The sequence below is a fragment of the Microcaecilia unicolor genome, chromosome 3 (assembly GCF_901765095.1).
Source record: "Microcaecilia unicolor chromosome 3, aMicUni1.1, whole genome shotgun sequence".
NCBI classification, from domain to species: Eukaryota; Metazoa; Chordata; class Amphibia; order Gymnophiona; family Siphonopidae; genus Microcaecilia; species Microcaecilia unicolor.
Genome location: NC_044033.1, coordinates 3,468,062 through 3,492,176, shown reverse-complemented (window position 1 = coordinate 3,492,176; position 24,115 = coordinate 3,468,062). Strand labels below are relative to the sequence as shown.

The 24,115-nt window shown below is 46.4% G+C and overlaps 1 protein-coding gene across 1 annotated transcript in view; it reads right to left on the bottom strand.

The window, feature by feature from the left end:
- SLC22A7 (solute carrier family 22 member 7) overlaps positions 1-24,115 on the bottom strand; it is a 103,226-nt gene that overhangs the window by 64,958 nt on the left and 14,153 nt on the right. Inside the window, exons 2-3 of the mRNA XM_030195707.1 lie at positions 14,928-15,031; positions 6,886-7,040 (exon numbers count right to left, since the gene is read on the bottom strand). Of these exons, the coding sequence (XP_030051567.1) occupies positions 6,886-7,040; positions 14,928-15,031 (259 nt within the window). The remainder of the gene's footprint in view (positions 1-6,885; positions 7,041-14,927; positions 15,032-24,115) is intronic.

The following is a 24,115-nucleotide window of genomic DNA, read 5'->3' as shown; positions in this document are numbered from 1 at the left end:
CCAATAAAAAAGGTATCATCTTATTTTCTTTTCCATGTTTTATTTTGTTTGATTTCTATAGATTCTACATGGAATGTTGCTATTCCACTAGCAACATTCCATGTAGAAGTCGGCCCTTGTAGATCACCAATGTGGTCGCGCAGGCTTCTGCTTCTGTGAGTCTGACGTCCTGCACGTACGTGCAGGACGTCAGACTCACAGAAACAGAAGCCTGCGCAGCCTTCTACATGGAATGTTGTTAGTGGAATAGCAACATTCCATGTAGAATCTCCAATAGTAGCAACATTCCATGTAGAATCTCCAATAGTATCTATTTTACTGTCATAGTAATGCTTGAATGTTTTCACTTATATACACTGTCAGCTAGCACATTTGCTTATTTCCCATCTGAGGAAGAAGGGCAACCTTCGAAAGCTAATCAAGAAAGGTATTAAGTTATGTCCAATAAAAAAGGTATCATCTTATTTTCTTTTCCATGTTTTATTTTGTTTGATTTCTATAGATTCTACATGGAATGTTGCTATTCCACTAGCAACATTCCATGTAGAAGTCGGCCCTTGTAGATCACCAATGTGGTCGCGCAGGCTTCTGCTTCTGTGAGTCTGACGTCCTGCACGTACGTGCAGGACGTCAGACTCACAGAAACAGAAGCCTGCGCAGCCTTCTACATGGAATGTTGTTAGTGGAATAGCAACATTCCATGTAGAATCTCCAATAGTAGCAACATTCCATGTAGAATCTCCAATGGTATCTATTTTACTGTCATAGTAATGCTTGAATGTTTTCACTTATATACACTGTCAGCTAGCACATTTGCTTATTTCCCATCTGAGGAAGAAGGGCAACCTTCGAAAGCTAATCAAGAAAGGTATTAAGTTATGTCCAATAAAAAAGGTATCATCTTATTTTCTTTTCCATGTTTTATTTTGTTTGATTTCTATTGATTGCAATTTTTCACAATCCACATGTTTTGACAACTTTGAATAATTTTGTGTCATATGCAAATTTAATCACCTCACTTGTCGTTCCATTTTCCAGATCATTTATAAATATGTTAAATAGCACTGGTCCCAGTACAGGTCCCTGCATCATTCCACTATTCACCCTCGTCCACTGAGAAAAATGGTCATTTAATCCTACCCTTTGCTTTCTGTCTAATAACCAATTCCTAATCCACACCAGAACATTGCCTTTAATTTTCTCAGGAGTCTCTCATGAAGAACTTTGTCAAAAGCTTTCTGAAAATCCAGATACACTACATCAACTGTCTCACTTTTCTCCACATGTTTATTTATACCTTCAAAGAAATGAAGCAAATTGGTGAGGCAAGATTTTCCTTGGCTGAACCCATGATGACTCTGTCCTATTAACCCATGTTTGTCTATGTGTTCCATATAATAGTTTTCACTATTTTCCTCGACAGCACACTAAAGCCAAAGCCAAAGGCAAAAGCCCACAAACAGAACACAGAAGCACACCAACTGACCTATAGCGATGCAAAGGCAAAGCCTGAAAGTTCCCAGGTGCTTAATAAAGGCACTAAAGGTGAGGTCACCAGAAGGGTGGGGCTCAGCAACACAAGAGCAGAGCATAGCCTGGCAGGAACAGGATCCCAGAATGGACTAGCCTGGACTGGAACAGATTTCAGGATTTCCACCCAGGCTTCAGGATTTACACGCTGACTTAGTTGGCTGGAGGAACCCCAAAGCAAGTCCGACAGGAAATATAGTCACAATCGTGACAGTACCTCCCTCTCAAAGGCCTTCCAGTCTCCCCAGAGGACTCGGGTTTCTACGGATAACTATGGTGAAACCTCCTGATGAGTTTAGAGACATGAGCCTGGAGTATAAGACTGGAATTCACATCTTGGCTGTCACTGAAACTCGCACTGGACTCAGCATCTTGACCAGAACTAGAACTTGGAGTGGACTCAGCATCTTGGCTGAATCTGGAACTCGAAGAACACTCAGCATCTTGGCTGGGACTGGAACCCAGAGTAAACTCAGCAGCTAGACTGGAACTGGAACTCAGCTTGGACTCTGCATCTGGGCTGGAACTGAAACACGGACTGGGCTCAGCCTCTGGGCTGGAACTGGAGCTCAGCTTGAACTCAGCACCTTGGCTGGAACTGGAACTTGGCGTAGACTCAGCATCTGGGCTGGAACTGAAACCCGGACTGGACTCCGCATCTTGGCTGGAACTGGAACTCAGACTAGACTCAGCATCTTGGCTGGAGCAACTCGGCATGGACTCAGCATCTTGGCTGGAGCTGGAGCTGGAACTCGGCTTGGACTCAGCATCTTGGCTGGAGCTGGAGCTAGAACTCGGCTTGGACTCAGCATCTTGGCTGGAACTGGAACTCACACTGGACTCAGCATCTTGGCTGGAGCTGGAACTCGGCATAGACCAGTGGCGTCCCTGGGGGGGGGGGGGCAGTGGGTTTGGTCCGCCCCGGGAGCACGCAGCTGGGGGGGTGGCACGCACCTGTCGGCTCCGCTTGTTCCATGCTCCCTCTACCCCGGAACAGGAAGTAACCTGTTCCAGGGCAAAGGGAGCATGGAACGAGCGAAGCCGAGAGGCGCTTGGCACCCCCCCAGCAGGTAAAAATGCACCCGGGGGGGTGTCGTTTCGCCGGGGGGAGGTGTCGTTTTGCCGGGGGTGGGCGCATCGGCGATCCGCCCCGGGTGTCAGCTGCCCTAGGAACGCCTCTGGCTTGGACTCAGCCTCTTGGCTGGAACTGGAACTCAGGCTGGACTGCAGGTAAGCCCGGAGCTTGGGATTACCAAGATGCCTTCTTTCAGCGTCAGCCTCTGGAGTATTCTGTAGGACTGGAAGGGAGACAAGTAGGCGGCGGTATTTGCAGTGTGGGGTCATAGGATCAATGGCAGAAAATGGGTTGTCAGCGATCATAAGCTCCCGGACACGCTTTCTCTCTGCTGCCGCTTCAGGAAGTCTCTTCAAGGCTGGATCAGCCAAAAGTGTTCCACAATACTTATAAAGTGTCATGAAAGGATCAAAAACCATAATTAAACTGGAACCAAACTTCACACGGGAAACAGGAGCAAAACCCGGGTGGTGACCTGGATTGCCAACAGGAGAAAAAGTCCTAGGCTGGAAGCCCAGCTAGAAGGATGATCTTGCCAAGCTCATGGCCTTTGCATTCTGTCAGGCCTCTCAAGGGGAAACAGGATTTGTGAGCCCTTGGGCCACTGCCGTAGAGCGACATTGGCAGGCAAAACCGCCAACCAGGACTGGGCAACACACCAACACGGCAGGGAACTTCAGACATAGATAAGCGGGCAGGGATACAAGACTGGAACAGACTTCACCTACACTTGACCACCATTCCCCAGGGGTTGAGCCCCTCAGGTGCAGGTGGCTGGCAGGGCTTACAAGATCCAGGAACACACACAAGGGAAAGGACTCAAGAGCAAGCTTGACTAACAGGGCCAGGAATCAGGACACAGAACTGGGGAACCTCCCCAGGTAACAGGACTCAGCAACCAGCTTGCACAAACAAGGACTGGAGGGAAAGGCAGAGGGAAACAAGAACACCAAATAGACAGACAAGGCTAAACCCAAAGCTGGGCTACAACTACCACCAAAACCCAGAACGAAACAGAAGGCTGAACACCAGGCAGCCACCAACACACAGGGAAATAAAAAAGAAAGCCCACAAACAGACAGAACACTGAGGCAGAAGGCAGAAGCCCACAAACTGACACACTAAAGCAGTAGGCAAAACAGTGGCGTAACCAGGCAGCCAATTTTGGGTGGGCCTGAACCCAAAGTGGGTGGGCACAAAATTTTCTCTCTAACCCCCTCCCCCAGCATTTCCCAACTCAAAAGATAAATACTTTAACTGATGAAGATCCCCAAGCTCTGTCACCTGAAAACTTCCACCAAAGATGGCCAGAATTTACTTTTACCAAGCTTGGTCGGAAGCAGCAACTCCTTGAGCCACCAATAGCGGCACCCCATGCATGCTTAGTTGTCAGTGGCTCAAGGATGCTGCCCCCATCTGCCAAGCTCAGCAGAAGGGATTTCTGGCCACCTTCAGTGGAGGTCCTCAGCTAGCAGGGCTTGGGGATCCCCACCAGCTACAGCAAGGGTCAGGGCTGCTGTTAGCCATCTGGTGCCCAGGGCAGAAAATAAAGAAGCCCTCTCCTCTTTAATCTCCCCATCTGCCATTACAGTCTCACACTGACAGACTATCACCAAATGCAGAAGAAGGGATTACAAATTAGAAATAAAAATATGTAGACAAAAATTGAACTGAGAACCTCAACATTTAGTGCAACACTGGAGAAATAAAAACAAAAATGCATTTCCTTTTCTACTGAACACAATAAAAAAGACATCCGCTAGGAACATTTCCCAAAGCTAACATATTCCATTAAAAACGTTCAAAATAAAATTATTTTTCTACCTTTTGTTGTCTGGACATTTTATTTTTCTATCATGTTGGTTTCAGTTTCTCCTTCCCACTTTCCCATCGTCTTCTGCTAATTCTTCAAGCAACTGTTGTCCATTTGTCTTTTCTCTCCTCTCGTTCCATTTCCTCACTACAACTGCTTCTGAAATATTGATCTTTCCATTTTAGCTCTTTCCTTTCTGTTTTTTGTTCTTTTCTGCCTCTGTCCACTCAAATTTATCCCTCTTTCTAAACTTTTTCTTCCTTTTTACTTTTCAGATATCTATCAAATTTCCATCTCCTTTCACCCACTAGCTCACCCATATCCAAACTCACTCCTTCCCAGCCTCCCATTCCCTTCCATCTTCAATCTACGCACCATTACCATATTTCTACCACCTGTAATCACTATCCTCTCATTCATTTCATTACCATCTCCCCTCTCTCTTTATCCTCTCTTCACTCTTATAGCCTGACATCTCTCTTTTACCCCCTCCCCCCACCAGGATATGCCTGTCCCCTCCCTCCTACCCCTCCCTCCATTGTCCTGCATTTCTCTCTCTTACCCATTGTCCAGCATATCTCCCTTCTGCCCCTGGATCCAATATCTCCCTCTTCCCCCTCTCTTGTGCAGCATCTCTCCTCCCCTTTGCTCCACCTCTATGTCCAACATCTCTCCCATATTGTCCACTATCTCTTTCTCTCTCTCTCCCTGCCTTTAGCCCCTGGTCTAACATCGTTTTCTCTCCCCTCCAGCCATGTTCAATATTTCCCTCTCTCATCTCTCACTCCCTTCCCTCCACTGTCATGTCCAACACTTTTTTCCTCTATCGTCCTTTGCCACTCCTCTGCAGCCTTTCCCTTCCTCTTCCCACCACACCCATATCAAACAATTCTCCCTCTCTTTTCCTCCTGCATCTCTCCCTCCCCATGTCAAACAATTATTTCTCCACCCCACCGTCTCACTCACTCACTCTCTCCACCCCACCCTCTCTCATGGGGCAGGCCCAGGGCAAGGACACTGATGCCCAACCACTAATTTCTCCTCCTGGCCACTGCTGTAGTGTGGCGGCCTTGAGGAATTGCTGCAAGGCAGCTTTCATGCCCTTCCCTGCCTCTCTCTCCACCCCTGCGTCCCACCGCGCCTGCAATGGAAATGCTTGTCCTCCCCGCCGGCGCTGCCTCAGTCCCTGCATGCTACCCTGCCTCGGTCCATGCATTCTTTTCTTCAATTGTCGCGTCGCCGGCAGCGCTGCCATTCACACAGGCAACTTCGCTCCCCTCTGCCGCGTCCATCCGGCCCTTTCTGACGCACTTCCTGTTTACGTAGGGCCAGATGGATGTGGCAGAGGGGAGTGGAGCTGCCTGTGTGAATGGCAGCGCTGCCGGCGACGCGACAATCAAAGAAAAGAATGCAGGGACCGAGGCAGCGCCGGCGGGGAGGACAAGCATTTCCGTTGCAGGCAAAGCTCTTGACGGCCGGAGAAAAGGCAGCGAGCGACATGCGAGGGATGTTGGGTGGGCCTGGAGGGAAAGTGGGTGGGCCTGGGCCCGTCCAGGCCCACCTGTGGCTACGCCCCTGAAAAAGCCCACAAACAGACACACTAAAACAGTAGGCAAAAGCCCAGAAGTCAAAAGCCCACAGACAGAACACAGAAGCAGAAGGCAAAAGCCCACAAACACAGAAGCACATCAACTGACCTATAGTGATGCAAAGGCAAAGCCTGAAAGTTCCCAGGTGCTTAATAAAGGCACTACAGGTGAGGTCACCAGCAGGGTGGGGCTCAGCAACACAAGAGCAGAGCACAGCCTGGCAGGAACAGGATCCCGGAATGGACTAGCCTGGACTGAAACAGATTTCAGGATTTCCACCCAGGCTTCAGGATTTACACACCAACTTAGCTTGGCTGGAGGAACCCCAAAGCAAGTCCGACAGGAAATATAGTCACAATCGTGACAGGTGCCTTACAGAGGTTATATGTTGTAGCTCAGCTCTATGTTCTCTATCTCCAGCTGCTGGTTGATGGACATGACTATTCCTACAAGTTCTGAAACAGTGTGAAGGAATAATGGAAAGAAAATGATCAGGTTAGACCTAATTTCTCCATAATTATATGTGGCAAATCCAAGAAACTACAGAAAAATCACTCACATTTATACAAATATTTACTTAGCTCTCATTATGAGAAGAAAAACATCACAAAAATAATTCCAGGGCAATCACAATGACCCAATACAGCTGTGTTTCAAGGTACACCTGCCAAAATATAGCCATGTTGGGACATTACAATGCTCCTTGGATACTTAAATAAAGTATTTCTGCAATGTTGGACTCTTCAGTCTCTGTTCCCTCTTCTGGGTCATCACTGCTTATTGTGTCTTGTAGTTTATTTGCAGAGACTGGTCCTTTTTTTTTCTGTTTTTAACATCTGTAACAACAACATTAAATTTCTCACTAAGGAGTTACCTACTCAGAGTCACTGTGATAATGCCAAGTCCACATAGGGCCACCCCGAGGAGAGACCTGCTCACTGAAAACATCAGGTAAGAGACAGAAGCTGCAGACACCATCCCAAGAATCAGAGAGAATACGAAAGCCACCAGGAGCATCAACCGCCGGCCAAACCTGCCACAGAGGAAATTACAGCACAACTAGTATACTGTCCACAGAGTGTGAAAGAGTTATCTCTGTTACTATTCTAAGACCCATTCAAATTCCGCTATTGGTGAAATCCCCATCCATTCTTCTAAGATTCTGTTGGATAAGCAAAACCCATCCCTTAATTTTAAGTGTTCTAGCACTCTCTCCAGAGGTAAAGATTACCTCTTCATTCATTGATCTTCAGGAAACTTTGGACAGGAGAAGGCTACCCATTTATCCTGAAATCTTCTGGAAATTATAGGCTGTATCTGCTCATTATCCTGTAGCCCCCTCCCCCAAAGCTTTCTAAAGAATCATAGTTTAGGCAATACAAATCCTTACATGATGGAATCTCCAGACATCTTGACATCTGCTTACACTGTGCCATTTGTAGGAATTTCAATATAAGTACTACCCGTTCTTGATTGAAGGAGATGCACTGGCTGTCTGTTGCCTGAAACGCTAGTTTGTTAAGATGAGGGGGGAATACCTCACAGATTCATTGGCTAGGTGGAAAAATCTAGGGAAATCAGAAGAGGAAAACTAAAAGGAGATATTATAAAGGCAACAAACCATTTTGTTAGGAAAGTAAACATAAGAAGGAAAAAGAGATCACAATCCAGCTCATTTTCGAAAGTGATTGCCGACCATCTTCCAACACAAATCGGGAGATGGCCGGTGATCTCCTGAAACTGGCCAAATCGGTATAATTGAAAGCAGATTTTGGCCGGTGCCAACTGCTTTCCGTCACGGAGCCGGCGAAACATCAAGGGGGCGTGTCGGTAGGGTAGTGAAGGCAGGACGGGGGCGGGATGGGGGCATGCTCATGAGATGGCCAGCTTCGCCCGATAATGGAAAAAAAAAAGCCAGGCTTGACGAGCATTTCGCCGGCTTTACTTGGTCCCTTTTTTTTCACAACCAAGCTTCAAAAAGGAGCCCCAACTGACCAAATGACCACCAGAGGGAATCGGGGATGACCTCCCCTTACTCCCCAGTGGTCACCAACCCCCTCCCACCCAAAAAAAAACCCTTTTTTGCCAGCCTCTATGCCAGCCTCAAATGTCATACTCAGCTCCCTGATAGCAGCAGTATGCAAGTCCCTGGAGCAGTTTTTAGTGGGTGCAGTGCATTTCAGACAGGTGGACCCAGGCCCATCCCCCACTACCTTTTATACTTGTGGTAGTAAATGGGAGCCCTCCAAAACCCACTGTACTCACATGTAGGGGCCCCCCTTCACCCCTTAGGTCTATGGTAATGGTGTAGAGTTGTGGGGAGTGGGTTTGGGGGGGGGGATTTCGGGGGCTAAACAACCAAGGGAAGGAAGCTATGCACTTGGGAGCTATTTTTGTTATTTTTTAAAATTTTTAGAAGTGCCCCCTAGGGTGCCTGGTTGGTGTCCTGGCATGTGAGGGGACCAGCGCACTACAAATGCTGGCTCCTCCCACAACCAAATGCCTTGGATTTGGCCGGGTTTGAGATCGCCAGCATTATTTTCCATTATGGCCGAAAACCGATGCCGGCCATCTCAAACCCGATGAACTCTGACATTTGGCCGGGCCCAACCGTATTTGTGAAGAAAAAGATGGCCGGCCATCTTTTTCGAAAATATGGTTGGCTCTGCCCACTTACGGTGCCGGCCCCGGAGATGGCCGCCGCCGTTCGATTATGCCCCTCATAGGTACATAAGGGGAAGACCGCTTAGCATTCACAGAAAGAGGAACATAGGCAAAAATATTTAGAAAATCTGAGAGAAACTGTGGGTGATGATGGTAAAGCCTAGGTCACATTGGATACCTCTTGGACCCCTGGATCCTCAAATCTCTACATTCTGTAATTTGGACTTGAGAAACTGTAATGAGATTGACCAGGAACCACATAGAGCAATTCTTCAATTTGGATGTGCAGGTAGATCATCTCTCAAAGAATTACAAGAAGATAGAGGGTTAATAATCAAAGCCCCAAATTAGGATGGAGCAATTGTGGTCCAGACTAAGACACGTGAAGGCTCATTTTACATAGAACGTAAAAATTGAAATTGAGACGCCCTCAATCCTGGTGGTATTTTACTAAAGGCTCTCCTAAGGGACATTGTTTTCTACAGTATTGGCACATACTTTTGGTGGCTGTTTTAGAAATATAAACGTTGCTAAAATGAGTGGCTTCCACATGGAAGAGGTGATTTCGCAACTACTTGGAGCTGTCCCACGTTACAAACCTGCAAATGTACGTGTGCCAAATAAACAGTGATACTTTTAATTTTGGAAGCAGAAATTGAAAAAGAGGGGATTGACTCCTTCAATCCCTTGTGTAAAGCCCTGGCCAAAGCAAGCACTTCTATAAATCTGTGTGTAGCCCTGAACTGCTATAAAACCCATAGACGTCGATTCCCTTTGTAAAATGTGGAATTAATATGTAGATTTTTGCCTCACACAAACCAAGTTCCCACCATATCCCCTCAAAATTTCTGCACGGCGTGGATTTTTTTAAAGCTTTAATTTAGACCAAAACTTCTGTTTTAACCATTGCACTAAGTTGTAAAGTTCCATATTGCTGGTTGGTGACTGGCAAAAAATAAATAATTCTCCACATGTAAAACTGTCATTTGCATACAGATGTGATCAAATGGTGCTCCTTATTCATGGAAATATTTCTAAAATAGCCACCATTATGTTGCTGAAATTATGCGCCAGTTATCTGAGCTTGGGAACTATGGGTTGGCTAGCCTGGCCTCTGTGGTAAGGAAACAAATGGAATAGTGAGTTTCTGGAATCCAATGGATTGCAGGTCTTGTCAGATCAATCTGATTAATTTCTTTCACTCGGTGACCAGAGAGTTGGCTTCAGGGAGAGCACTAGATGTTTGCAAAGCTTTTGACAGATGAGTTATACATAAACTGAGCAGTCTTGATTTGAGCCTAAAGTGACTGGGTTAGAAACTGGTTAAGGGCAGTAGTAATGGTGTTCACTCCAAAGATAAGGATCATTCCTTGGTCTACATCCTTATATCATTTTTGAAAGTAACATTGTGGAAGGGTTGCCGAGTAAGCTTTGCCACTTTCAGTGGCAGCCTGGTGACATCAGTCTCTTCAGGTCCATTGATCCCAATCTACTTTACCAGATGGCTTCTTCATTTCAATCTGTCTACGTGCCCCTCCCTTTCCCCTTTTTTTCTGTTGGACTTTTCTCTCTTATCTCTAGAAAGTCAGGCACAATGCTGGCACGATACCATATTGTTTGTTGTTTACTCCTTCGCTCCTCTTTCACCTTACACACCTTCCCCCAGCCATCGTATGTTGGTTGGGTTCCATCCTGGTCTTCTTCAAAGGTGCTTAGAAGGGCAGAGTGGCTTTAGCACAAGCATAAAACAGATTCCCATCATATGCTTTGCAAAACAGAATTGCATTATTATCATTTTCTCTTGTGACAGGCAAAAAAATATTTTTTCTCCCGTTTAATTCATTCTTCTCATAACCCCTCTAGATATCTTTTCCACACAGCTAGAAACCTCTGTGCAAATGCTCTTCAGCTTTCTACCCCCGTCTACTCTCAGCCGATACATTGGCAGACTATTTACTGACGAAGTGATCTCTCTATGAAAGGGATTCTCTCTGGTGGCGCATTGGAAAAGTGCAGGGCACCACACATAGGCGGTTGGTGGCCCAACTGTTTGGGGAGGCTAAAGGGGGTGGGGTTAGAGGTGGGGCCAGGGGCGGGGCTTACATCCATAATTGTCTGACAACACAGAAAAAAAAATAAGTAAAAATAAGTCACAATTAATACCTTTTATTAAATTTAGATATTAAATATGTATCATATATCAAAGAATAAAGTGGTTGCTCAAAGCATATACTAACCACAGTTGCTCAACTGCAAAACACTATGCACAAATTTGTGCAAAAACACACTTATAAACCTTACTGTACCATAACACTGGGCAGACCCTAATAACCCAATATACCACCCATACGGAAAATGCAGACCGTCAACAATATAAAATAAGGGATCATAATATCACAATTCTCATGTAGAGCCACAAAACACCCTTTTAGGGTGGAAAGTGTTCACAATGAGCTCCTTTTATGTAGATCCTTCAAGAGGTAGTGTGTCATGATTTAGGCTCTAAAACCCTTTCTGATGATTTGGTGCCACCTCAGTAAGGCCAATACACAATCTCTCCACTGCAAAACACTATACACAAACTTGTGCAAAAACACACTCATAACCTTACCAAACCATAACAGTACTAATTCCAAGGACAGGACAAGCTACAACCTTATGAGTGGAAAGGCAGCACTATAATTACACCGGGCTCTAAAACACCAGTACACAACCTAGTGAAACAAAAACAAAAAACAAAAAGGGCTGCAAATACTACATACTAGCAGAATACTGCATCTTGATCACACATGAAAAACACATGACACAACAGATATGAAGGCAAAATACTGAACTGGAAAGTTACCTCAAGAAGTCAGACTCAGCATGCAGCAATACTAGAAAAATTGAAACTTACATGCAAAATATCACAGATGCACATTTCCAAAAGCTGACATATTCCAGTTAATAAATTCTGAATAAAATACTTTTTTTTACCTTTGTTGTCTGATCATTTAGTTTTTCTATTCACTTTGGTCCCAGTGTCTTCTTTCCATTTGATATTTTTTCTCTCACCATGTCCACCATCCTCCTGTGCCCTTATGCGTCCTGTCTACCATCTGTAGCCCTGTCCCTATCCTTCAGTATCCCGATCCAGCTCTTAAATTCAACAGTTTCCCTTCCATCCATATCCAGCATTTCTCCTCACTCCCCTCCATCCATGTGCATATACTTCCCTCCCCTCCATCCATGTCCAGCACCTTCCTTCTTTCTCTCCTACCATTCCATCCAGTATCATCCCTCTTTCTCTCTCCATCCTTCCACCCATTATCCTCTCCCAATCCTTCCGTCCATTGTCTTCCTCTATCTCCCCTTCCTTCTAGACAGTTCTCTCTCTTGACCCTTTTCCATTTAGCATGTCCTCTCTCACCCCATCTTTCCAGTGTCTTTCCTCTTTCCCTCCCTACTAGTTTCTTCCCTCCTTCCAGCATTTTTCCTCTTTCTCCCTCCTTTAATCCAGCCAGCATTTCTCAGTCTGACAGCTAGGGTCTCCCTCACTTTCTCCCCAGCAGCTTCTCTCTCTCTCCTCCCATGTCCCCTATTTCTCTCCCCATCTCTCTCTGGCTCTCCCCTGCTCTTTTCCATGTCCCTGGCTCTCCCCTGTTCTTTCCCATGGCCCCTCTTTCTCTCTCCATCTCTCCTTCTCTCTCCTCCTACCGTTTCCAGCCAGTGGCCACGTTCTCTTCTCTCCCTCCGGCCTGGGCCTCTTTACAGCAGCGCTGACAGAAGAAGAAAAAGAAGGGCAGGGCCGCAGCAGCCTTCAGACATGCGCTGTCGGCTCTGCCGGTCCTCTGCCCCCGGAACGGGAAATTGACGTCATGGGGCAGAGACCGGCAGAGCCGACAGTGCATGTCTGAACGCTGCTGCGGCCCGCACTTCTTTTTCTTCTTATGTTATGCTGGCTCCGAGAGAAGCGGCGGCAGTGGATCAGTGTAGGTGTCGTTCCTGGCTGCCGCTGCGCTGCTCAATAGAAGTGGCGGCAACAGAAGATTTCGTCGGGAGTCTCGGGCTACATTTGGAGAGGGAGGCAGGCGGGGCCGCAGAGAAGGTCACAGCTGGGCTGGGGAGGCTTAGCCTCCCCAAGCCTCTTATACGGGGCACCTATGGCACCACAGTAAAGACTTATGATATACAGTTGACAGATGAAGAAATGTTTACAGAAACTAGGAAAGCTGGCAAATCGGGCAACAGTTTAATAATGGGTGATTTCAATTACCCCAATACTGACTGGATAAATATTATATCAGGGAGCGCCAGGGAGATATAATTCCTAGACGTATAAACGACTGCTTCTTAGAGCAACACATCCAGAAACTGACAAGAAAAGGAGTCATTTTAGATATAATCCTTATTGGAATGCAGGGCATAGTATGAGAGGTAACGGTGTTGGGTCCCCTGTGAAACAATGATCATAAAATGATCAAATCTGAGCTAATATCTGGAGTGAATTCACAAAGGAAATCTACTGTAGCAGCATTTAATTTTCTAAAGGGTGACTATGATAAAATGAGAAAAATGGTTAAAAAGAAGCTACAAGGATCAGCTGTAAAGGTTAGGACTTTAAATTAGGCATGAACATAGTTTGAAAATACCATCTTAGAAGCCCAGACCAAATTCATTCCACATATTTACAAAGAGCAAATGACAGCCAGCATGGTTAAAAGTTGAAGAGGCTATTAGAATATGAAGGGAAACTTACTACAGGGGTAAAAACTCACAGTAACAACTTTTTCAGGTGCATTAGAAGCAGAAAGCCTGCTTTGATTGTAAACACAGAAAGGCGGTATATCAAGTCCCATTCCCTTTCCCAGCACAAGTTAGTACTTAACCCCCCCCCCCCCCCCCCCCCCAAAAAAAAGGCCGCCGGTTGGATTACAGGCTCTCTTCGTCAACCCTCTTTTCCTCTTAATCTGTTCAATATCCCAATCACCCCAGTCACATCTTTTCGGTACCTTGGTGGGTGTTATATTGGATCCATCTTTGTCTTTTCAAAAACAAGTCTCTGCTGTTATCAAATCTGGTTTTATCAGTCTGCGTACATTGGGCTACTTGCGTAACTACCTAAATTTTCCAGATTACAGTTGCTCAACCATGTTTTCTTAACCTCATGTCTCGATTACGCAGGTATTTCTGGTCATTTAATAAAGCGTCTACAATCCATGCAAACCACTGCTGACAAGCTTCTTCTTAATGTTAGAATATTTGACAGTGTCACTCCTCTTTTCATGAAACTACATTGGCTTCCCTCCCGTCCCTTTTTGCGTTCAGTTTAAAATCCTCTGCTGAATACACAGAGCATATTTTCTCAATGTTCAATCTTTTATCTTCTCCCTTGATATCCCATATACACCATCTAGGTCTCCAGATGCTCACTAACTTATGCTCCTACCCCAAGGACAGCTCATTATGAGTTCACTCCAGAAATTCATTATTCTGCTGAAAACTCATTTTTTCCAATTAGCTTTTGGACTGCAGAGGGGGAGCTCAGTGATTGGCCGTACACTATGGCTGCTTTATTTTATCTGAGTGTGCTACCTTACATTTTATAATTTGGGATTTCTTTTCATTATAGCTTATTTTGTTATTTTTATTGTACACCACACAGACCTGTTTGCCAGCTTGAGTGGTATATCAAATATTATAAACATTAGAACATAATCCCACTGCTACTGCTTCCCCTCCAGCCCACAACGGTCCTATGTCTGTAATCAACTACCCAGACCACTCCTCACTATCCCACTGCTACTGCTGCCCCTCCACCCCACAACCATTTACCCAGACCACTCCTCACTCTGCACTATGATCTCTCCTTAAGCCACAGAGTGACAGCCACTCTCTCTCCCAGAATCTGGGCACCACCTGTGCAAGATTCACTTTCGTGCACAGAAAGTTGTCAGGGAAGAAGTAGGGTTGACAGCAACAGCATTATAGACTATTAATAGCATGATCTAGGGCTGTCCTGCTGTCTTGGAGTAGAGAGGAAGCACAAAGATTTGGGGTGATAGTGCCAGAAGGGATAATGTCATGGTAGGATTTAACTGGGAGAGTGGAAGGTATAGGAAGAGATAGTGAGAAGTGAAGGCATGCAGGGGCAGAGGCAGAGGTACAAGCAGGCCATACAGAACACAGGGAAGGAGAGGAGCAGTGGTGAAGGTTCACTGTGGTGTTTTAGCGTTTCTGCTGCTTAATAAGCGTCAGCAGCTCAGGATGCACATACTTATCTGATAAGTAACCAAAAGCCACGGCTCCTGCAGTGACGCCAATGAAGAAGATTGTGAGGGAGGCTTGGTTCAGTCCTTTCTTCTCACACACCAGGTCCCACTGGAAGAAAAGGGTAAGGAGAGAGTTGGTGATTGATATGTATTGACTCCTTGGTACATGCCCTATAGCAGAGCTCGGGGGGAGAATCACCACCAAGAAAAGGACACGTCTTTCAAAAGGTAATAATGATACACAGAGCTTCCATGTGTGCTGTACAGGGGCCAATGACTGCAAACTTCCACCTGCACCATCAAGAGATATTTGCTCTGGATAAGAGCAAATTATTGCATTGGGAAGTTATTCAGCCAACAGGCAAAATAAAGTGGGGATTGGGGGAAAAGGAATCCTGTCTGCTATTTCATGGAATGACCTTGCCGTGCATCAGCCTCTTCTTCAAACAAGTGAGGTAGACGTCTATGGGTCCCTTTTTCTCTGATGTACTCGTAGTACCACAAGAAGAGGTAGAGGGCACCTAAATCAGGCTGTGGGCTCCCTCAAAATGTCCTAGTATTTTATCAAAAATGCAGCAAGGGCAGCACAGTTTAGAACATAGGAAGAGCAATTCTATGCAGGTGATATATAAATCTTATATAGGGTCCCTGACATCACTTTGTGCCCCTTATCCTCATTCAACTCCTATCTAGATGCTGTCTCTGCCTGGCTGAAGAATAATGGTATTTTCCTTAATCACTTCAAATGCAAATCCATTTTCTTTCCCACTCCCAATTGCCCAATACCTTCAGCTCCAACTATTGACTGTCTTGCTCTCTCCTTCTGCGAGTCGGTCAGGATTCTTGGGGTTGTCTTTGACTGTAAACTTACATTCAAAGCTCAAATTGATTCTGTCGTTCGCTCTGCATTTTTTGCCCTTCACCCTATTTGTATTATTCGTTCGTTCTTGTCCTCTCTCAGTCCATCACCTTGGGTGAATCTCTTCATAAAGGCATAAATAAATCTGTACCCTTCTTTTCTCTTTGGTAATCTCAAAAATTGACTACTGTAATTCCCTCTATGCTCATCTGCCCTTGCACTGCTTAAAGCATCATCAACTCATCCAATCGACAGCAGTTAGAATCATTCATCGTGCACACCGCTTTGATTACATCACACCACTCCTCTGCCTTGAACACTGGTTGCCTGTCTCTTTCTGTATCCACTTCAAGCTCCTTATGCTACTTTTCAAAGGGTGCCTCCTATCTGCATCTGCTTACTTGCAACATCTCCTGATTCTTTACTCCCCATCCTGTCTCCTGCACTCTTCTTCTGATCACCCATTGTGTGTCCCCTCACCTATTGCTCTTCATTTTACGATCTCTCATGACACCACTTTCAGCTATCCGGGCCCAAAGCTTTGGAACTCATCCCCCCCCCCCCCTCCTCCTACTGATCCACCCTCTCCCTTCCCTCATTTAAAGTCCTTCTTAAGTCTTACCTTTTTTCCTTGGCTTTTGACTCTTCTTCCTTCTAGGGTCTCTCTTGCCCTCTTCTATTGTTCTGGCATCCCCATCTGCATTGTACTATGGCATTTTGCTGTTGTTTCTGAAAAACCACTTAGTTGCCTGTTTGGATCTATTTTGCGGTACATCAACCCAAATAAATACATAAATTAAATACTACTTAATCTCACACTCACAGGGACTAAAACCGGCTGCACATACTGTAAAAGGTGTGAAGAAACACCTAGCCACCCGCCTGGGGTTATCCCATGGCCACAGAGTGTCTATCCCCAGCACAGCTCAGGTCTGCTTGTGCTCTCCACTAGTACCCTCCTCCCACCAACTGGGTCACAACCGTCTCTGAGTGAGTCTCCCACTCTCAAATTATCCCCAGTGATTTCTAGGTTACTGGGGCCACACTCCCAGTGGTCCCACACAGTGGCGTAGCCAGACCTGAGATTTTGGGTGGGCCCAGAGCTAATATGGGTGGGCACGCACTGTCTATATAAGTTTGAGTAGTGTCTCTTGGGGTCCTACAAAATAATGCCTTAGAATTCACTTGATGCCCAACAGCTGCCCTGCATCAGTATAACCACATACATACTTAATGGAAAAATTGATATTTTTAAATATAATTACATTATCCCACAATCTCTCCACTGCAAAATGCTATACACAAACTTGTGCAAAAACACACTCATATCCTTACTAAACCATAACAGCACTAATTCCAAGGACAGGACGAGCTACAACCTTATGCTTGAAAAGGCAGAACTGTAATTACACCAGGCTCTAAAACACCAATACACTACCTCGTGAAAAAAAAAGCAAAACAAAAAGGGTTGCAAATACTACACGCTAGCAGAATACTGCACCTTGATCACACATGAACAACACATGACACAACGGACATGACACAAGGAACTAGAAATAAAAAAATATGAAGGCAAAATACTGAACTGGAAAGTTAACTCAAGAAGTCAGACAGCATGCAGCAATACCAGAAAAATTGAAACTTACATGCAAAATATCACAGATTCACATTTTCAAAAGCTGACATATTCCAATTAATAAATTCTGAATAAAATACTTTTTCTACCTTTGTCTGATCTATTTGCTTTGATCCCAGTGTCTTCTGTTTTATGCAGTGTCTTCTTTCCATCTGATATTTTTTCTCTCACCATGTCCACCATCCTCCTGTGTCCTATGTGTCCTGTCTATCATCTGTAGCCCTGTCCCTATCCTTCCTCGAGTTTCAGTATCTGCCCTCAACGTGTTCCAAACCAGCCCTTAAACTCAGCAGTTTTCCCTCCATCCATATCCAGCATTTCTCCTTACTCCCCTCCAGTGGTGTGCTGGTAAATTTTTAACAACAGGCTCTCTCCCCGGTCCACCTCTGCGCCCCCCCATCCACCTCTGCGCCCCCCCATCCACCTTTGCGTCCCCCAAAATTGCAGAGCTGGCTATAGCCAGTGGGGGGGGGGGGGGGGGGAACGACGACAATGCATTACTCTTTCCAGGAAAAAAAAATTAAATGATCCCAAGTTCCAATCTAATTCATGTTTAATGTGGGATAAAATGCCATAAATAAGTAAATAAATATAAACTTTTAATGTTGAGCACCTGATTCTCAAAGTGAACATATTCCAAACACTATAATGAAAATAAAATGATTTTTTCTACCTTTGTTGTCTGGTGACTTTGTTTTTCTGATTATGCTGGCCCAGTATCCGATTCTGCTGCTATCTGTCCTCTTAACTCCATTTCCAAGGCTTCCTTTCCATTTATTTCTTTCCTTTCCTCCTTTCTTCTTAATTTCTGGTCCTCAGCTTCTGCCTATTTTCTTCATCCATGTGCAGTTTTTCTCCTCTCTTCCTTTTCCCTTATCTTATCTCCTTCCTCACTCTTCTCTCTCCTCCATCCATGTCCAGCATTTATTCTCTCCCCTCCTCTCCCCCTGCCCTCCATCCACCCATGGCCAGCAGTGACCCTCCTCTCCCCTGCCCAGCATGCACCCATACCCAGCGACCCTTCTCTCCCCTGCCCTCCATCCACCCATGGCCAGTAACCCTTCTCTCCCCTGACCTCCATCCACCCATGGCCAGCGACCCTTCTCTCCCCTGCCCGCCATCCACCCATGGCCAGCGGCCCTTCTCTCCCCTGACCTCCATCCACCCATGGCCAGCGACCCTTCTCTCCCCTGCCCGCCATCCACCCATGGCCAGCGGCCCTTCTCTCCTCTGCCCTCCATCCACCCATGTCCAGCAGTGACCCTCCTCTCCCCTGCCCTCCATCCACCCATGCCCAGCAGTGACCCTCCTCTCCCCTGCCCTCCATCCACCCATGTCCAGCAGTGACCCTCCTCTCCCCTGCCCTCCATCCACACATGCCCAGCAGTGACCCTCCTCTCCCCTGTCCTCCATCCACCCATGCCCAGCAGTGACTCTCCTTTCCCCTGTCCTCCATCCACCCATGCCCAGCAGTGACCCTCCTCTCCCCTGCCCTCCATCAACCCATGTCCAGCAGCTCCCTTCTCTCCCGTGCCATCCCTTCCCGACTTGTTTCACAAATTCTCCTGCTTCCTCCCTCCCTCCCGATCCGGTCCCTCACCGACCCTACCTTGGCCATCAAATTCTTCGGGGCAGGCAGTGTTGCCTGCCCGCTGCCATCGCTGACTTTCCTCCACCACCCGATCGCGCTTCAAAATGGCCACCAAGACTTACAGAAGTCTCGCGAGGCCGCCTCTGGAAGTCTCGGCGGCCATTTTTAAAGCGCAAACAGGCGGCGGAGGAAAGTCAGTGATAGCAGCGGGCAGGCAACACTGCCTGCCCCGATGAATTCGATAGTCAAGGTAGGATCTGTGAGGGACCGGATCCGGAGGGCGGAGGGAGGGAGAGCCGGCTCGCCCTTTCTAACAACCGGCTCGCAAGTCCGGCCAAAATTTAACAACCGGATCTTGCGAGCCGGAGCGAGCCGGCTCCAGCACACCACTGCTCCCCTCCATCCATGTGCTTCTACTTCCTCTGTCTTCCCTCCCCTCCATCCTTGTCCAACATTTTTCCTTCTCTTCCCTCCCCTCCATCCATGTGCATCTCCTCCCTGACTTCTCTCCCCTCCCTCCATCCATCCATCCAGCAACTCTCCATTCTCCCCTGCTCTCTCCTCCATCCACCCATATCCAGCAAATGTCCTCTGTCCCCTGCATTCATCCATCCATGTTCAGCAATTCTCCTCTCTCCTCTGCCCTCCCCTCCATCCATCCATACCCAGCAAATTTTCTCTCTCCCCTTTCCCCTCCATCCATCCATGTCCAGTAATTTTCCTCCTTCCCCTGCCCTCCGCTCCATGTCCAGCAATTTCTATTCTCTCCCCTGCCCTCCTCTCCATCCATCCATGTCCAGCAACTCTCCATTCTCCCCTGCCCTCTCCTCCATCCATCCATCTCCAGCCAATTTCCTCTCTCCCCTTTTCCCTCCATCTATCCATGTCCAGCAATTCTCCTCCTTCCCCTGCCCTCCGCTCTGTCCAGCAACTCTCCATTCTCCCCTGCCCTCTCCTCCATCCATCCATACCCAGCAAATTTCCTCTCTCCCCTTTTCCCTCCATCCATCCATGTCCAGCAATTTTCCTCCTTCCTCTGCCCTCCTCTCCATCCATACATGTCCAGCAACTCTCCATTCTCCCTTGCCTTCTCCTCCATCCATCTCCAGCAAATTTCCTCTCTCCCCTGCCCCCTCCATCAATCCCTGTTGTCCGGCAATTCTCCTCTCTCCCCTGCCCATCCTGTTTATTTCAATCCCCTTCCCCATTCTATCTGGCGTCTCCTCCGCCCCCCCCCTCAAAAGAACGACAACGTGGATGCAGCAGCTCACAGGTTTGCTTGCCCTGTGTTTTGAGTGAATGGCGATGGCTGCACGGAGGAGTGGAAACCAAATCGCTTCTTTCTTTCTTTCCAATGGACTAGTTCGGCGGGCTGGCTGGCTCACTTCCACTCCCGAAGTTGCAGCGTAAAAGCAGCAAGCAGCGAGCCAGTCTTGACTCCGTCCTTCGCTTCCTGCCCTCTCTCTGTGCCGTCCTGCCTTCCTCTGATGTCATTTCCTTTCAGGCGGGTGGGACACTGAGAGGGCAGGAAGCGAAGGACGGAGTCGAGACTGGCTCGCTGCTTGCTGCTTTTACGCCTGCTCGCCGCTGCAGGCAAAAAACCGAAGTCGTCGTCGTCGTGGTAGGTGAGGGTCGCAAAAGACTGGGTGGGCCCGGGCCGAGATTGGGTGGGCCTGGGCCCGCCCGGGCCGAGATTGGGTGGGCCTGGGCCCACCCAGGCCCACTCGTAGCTACGCCCCTGGTCCCACAGTTCCCAGAAAGCACTCTCAGACTCAATACACAAACCACCAGGATTCTTTATCAGGCCAGAGAGGCAGAGGCAATAAATGATTGTTTATTGTCTTAAAAATATATTGAACAATGAACAAAAAATGTGCAATCAGCAAACAATAACAAGTAACTGAAATATGGATCAATTATAACACTATTTAAACATTTGTTTAGTTTCTAAAAAGTACCTGGGAAGATCAGGACATATAATTGTTCACTGACCTCAGCAATAAGATCCTGCCGTCTTTTCTTCCTGGCTAGGACTGAACTCAAAACCAGTAACTGCTAGTTAGCTTCAAACTCCAGGCCAATCAGAGCCCAGAACACATTTCAAAAATATACAGCCCCTTGCATCTCGCTTCCTAATTGTGTTAAACTAAAGAAAAGAGCATTTATTCTCTGAAACAACTTTACAGCAGAGAAACACCACCTGCTGCCCATTACTCTGATAACACCCAACTTATCTCTTTTCATCAATACTTTGTAATACCAATTATTATGTAAGCTGCATTGAACCTGCTTTGAGTGGGAAAGCGTGGGGTACAAATGTAATACATAAATAAATAGGAGAAATACACTTCAATACAAAATTAATGAAGGAAAATATTCAATACATTTTACAGGCTTAAAACACACTGTTTCTTCACAACAGGACTTTATCCTCTCCTATCCTAGCTGAGATCATTCTCATCCCTTGTATCATACTAACTAGCTAGTAAAACACACACAGGGACTAACACTGGCTGCACTTAGCAAATAAGAGCCAAATGGCCCATCCAGTCTGCCCATCCACCGCAACCACTACCTCCTCCTTTCCCTAAGAGATCCCACGTGTCTGTCCCACACTTTCTTAAATTCAGACAGTCCTCGTCTCCACCATCTCCACTGGGAGGCGATTCCACGCATCCACCACCCCATAGGCGGTCGGTGGCCCAACTGTTTGGGGAGGCTAAAGGGGGCGGGGTTAGGGGTGGGGCCAGGGGTGGAGCTTAAATCCATAATTGTCTGATAACACACAGAAAAAATAAATAAATAAAAATAAAAGTCACAATTAATACCTTTTATTAAATTTAGATATTAGCTATGTATCATATGTCAAAGAATAAAGTGGTTGCTCAAAGCATATACTAACCACAATCGCTCAACTGCAAAACACTATGCACAACTTTGTGCAAAAACACACTCAGAACCTTACTGTACCATAAATATTACACTGGGCAGAACCTAATACACCAATATACTACCCATAAGGAAAATACAGACCGTCAACAATTTGAAACAAGGGATCATAATATCACAATTCTCATGTAGAGCTACAAAACACCCTTTTAGGGTGGATAGTGTTAACAATGAGCTCCTTTTATCAATGACCATATGTAGATCCTTCAAGAGGTAGTGTGTCTACACCCTTTCTGATGTTTTGGTGCCACCTCAGTAAGGCTAACACACAATCGCTGTACTGCAAAACACTATGCACAAACTTGTGCAAAAGCATACTCAGAACCTTACCAAACCATAAAAGCACTAATTCCAAGGACAGGATGAGCTACAACCTTAAGCGTGGAGAGGCAGCACTGTAATTATACTGGGCTCCAAAACACCAGTACACAACCTAGTGAAAAAAATAAACCCCAAACAAAAAGGGCTGCAAATACTACACGCTAGCAGAATACTGCACCTTGATCACACATGAAAAACACATGACACAACAGATATGAAGGCAAAATACTGAGCTGGAAAGTTACCTCAAGAAGTCAGACTCAGCATGCAGCAATATTAGAAAAATGTAAACTTACATGCAAAATATCACAGATGCACATTTCCAATAGCTGACATATTCCAATTAATAAATTCTGAATAAAAATGTTTTCTACCTTTGCTGTCTGAGCATAGTTTTTCTATTAGCTTTGGTCCCAGTGTCTTCTGTTTTATGCAGTGTCTTCTTTCCATTTGATATTTTTTCACTCACCATGTCCACCATCCTCTTGTGTCCTTATGCATCATCTGTAGCCCTGTCCCTATCCTTTCTCCAGTTTCAGCATCTGCCCTCAAAAGTGTTCCAATCCAGCCCTTAAATTCAGCAATTTCCTCTCCATCCATATCCAGCATTTCTCCTATCTCCCTTCCCCTCCATCCGTGTGCATCTCTTTCCTTTGTCTTTCCTTCCCTCAATCCTTGTCCAATATTTCTCCTCTCTCCCCTGTCCTCCTCTCCAGTCCAGCGATCTCTTCTCTCCCCCTGCCCTCCCTCCTCTCTAGCAATCTGTTCTCTCCCCCTGTCCCTTCCTCCTCTCTGTGTCCAGCAATCTGTCCTCTCCCCCTGCCCTCCCATCCATGTCTACCAATTCTCCCTGCCCTCCCTCAGTCAGCTCCCCAACAGCCCTCCTTCCTGCCCCCCCTGCCCTCCCCTCCTCTCTTTGTCCAGCGATCTGCCCTCTCCCCCTGCCCTGCCAACCCATCCATGTCTAACAATTCTCCCTGCCCTCCCTCAGTCAGCTCCCCAACAGCCCTCCTTCCTGACCCCCCACCCTGCCCTCCCCTCCCTCTATGTCCAACGATCTGCCCTCTCCCCCTGCCCTGCCATCCATGTCTACCGATTCTCCCTGCCCTCCCTCAGCTCCCCGACAGCCCCCCCCCCCCCCCCGTGTTTAACATAGTAACATAGTACATGACGGCAGATAAAGACCTGTACGGTCCATCCAGTCTGCCCAACAATATAAACTCATTTTATATGGTATGTGTTACTTTACATGTATACCTGAGTTTGATTTGTCCTTGCCTTTCTCAGGGTACAGACCATAGAAGTCTGCCCAGTACTGATCTTGTACTAAGTTCTGAAGCTAACATTGAAGCCCCTTAAAATTTACACCAGCCCATCCCTATCTATTCAGTCATGATCAGGGCATAGACCGTAGAAGTCTGCCCAGCTCCCATTCAGTTTCCCCAATTACCGGCGTCGCCACCCAATCTCCTCTAAGATTCCATGGAACCATTCCTTCTAAACCGGATTCCTTTGTGTTTATCCCACGCATGTTTGAATTCCAGCAGTGACTGTTGATGAATTCACACACACACATATTATATATAAACACACACTCATCCCCATCCACCCAATATAACAAGAAAGGAAAAAAATCCAAGAAAGAAACCGATGTCTTGACTTATGATACAACAAACAACAATGACTGGGAAGTAGATGACCCAAATTCATCCTGTGCTACTGTCACATTCTGTTGTACTGTTGTAACCTCAGGCAAGACACATTAAGCCAAATCAAAATCCTGTGCATAAATTCTCTCTACGATAATTTCTTATGTTCTGTATATTGTCTGACAGTA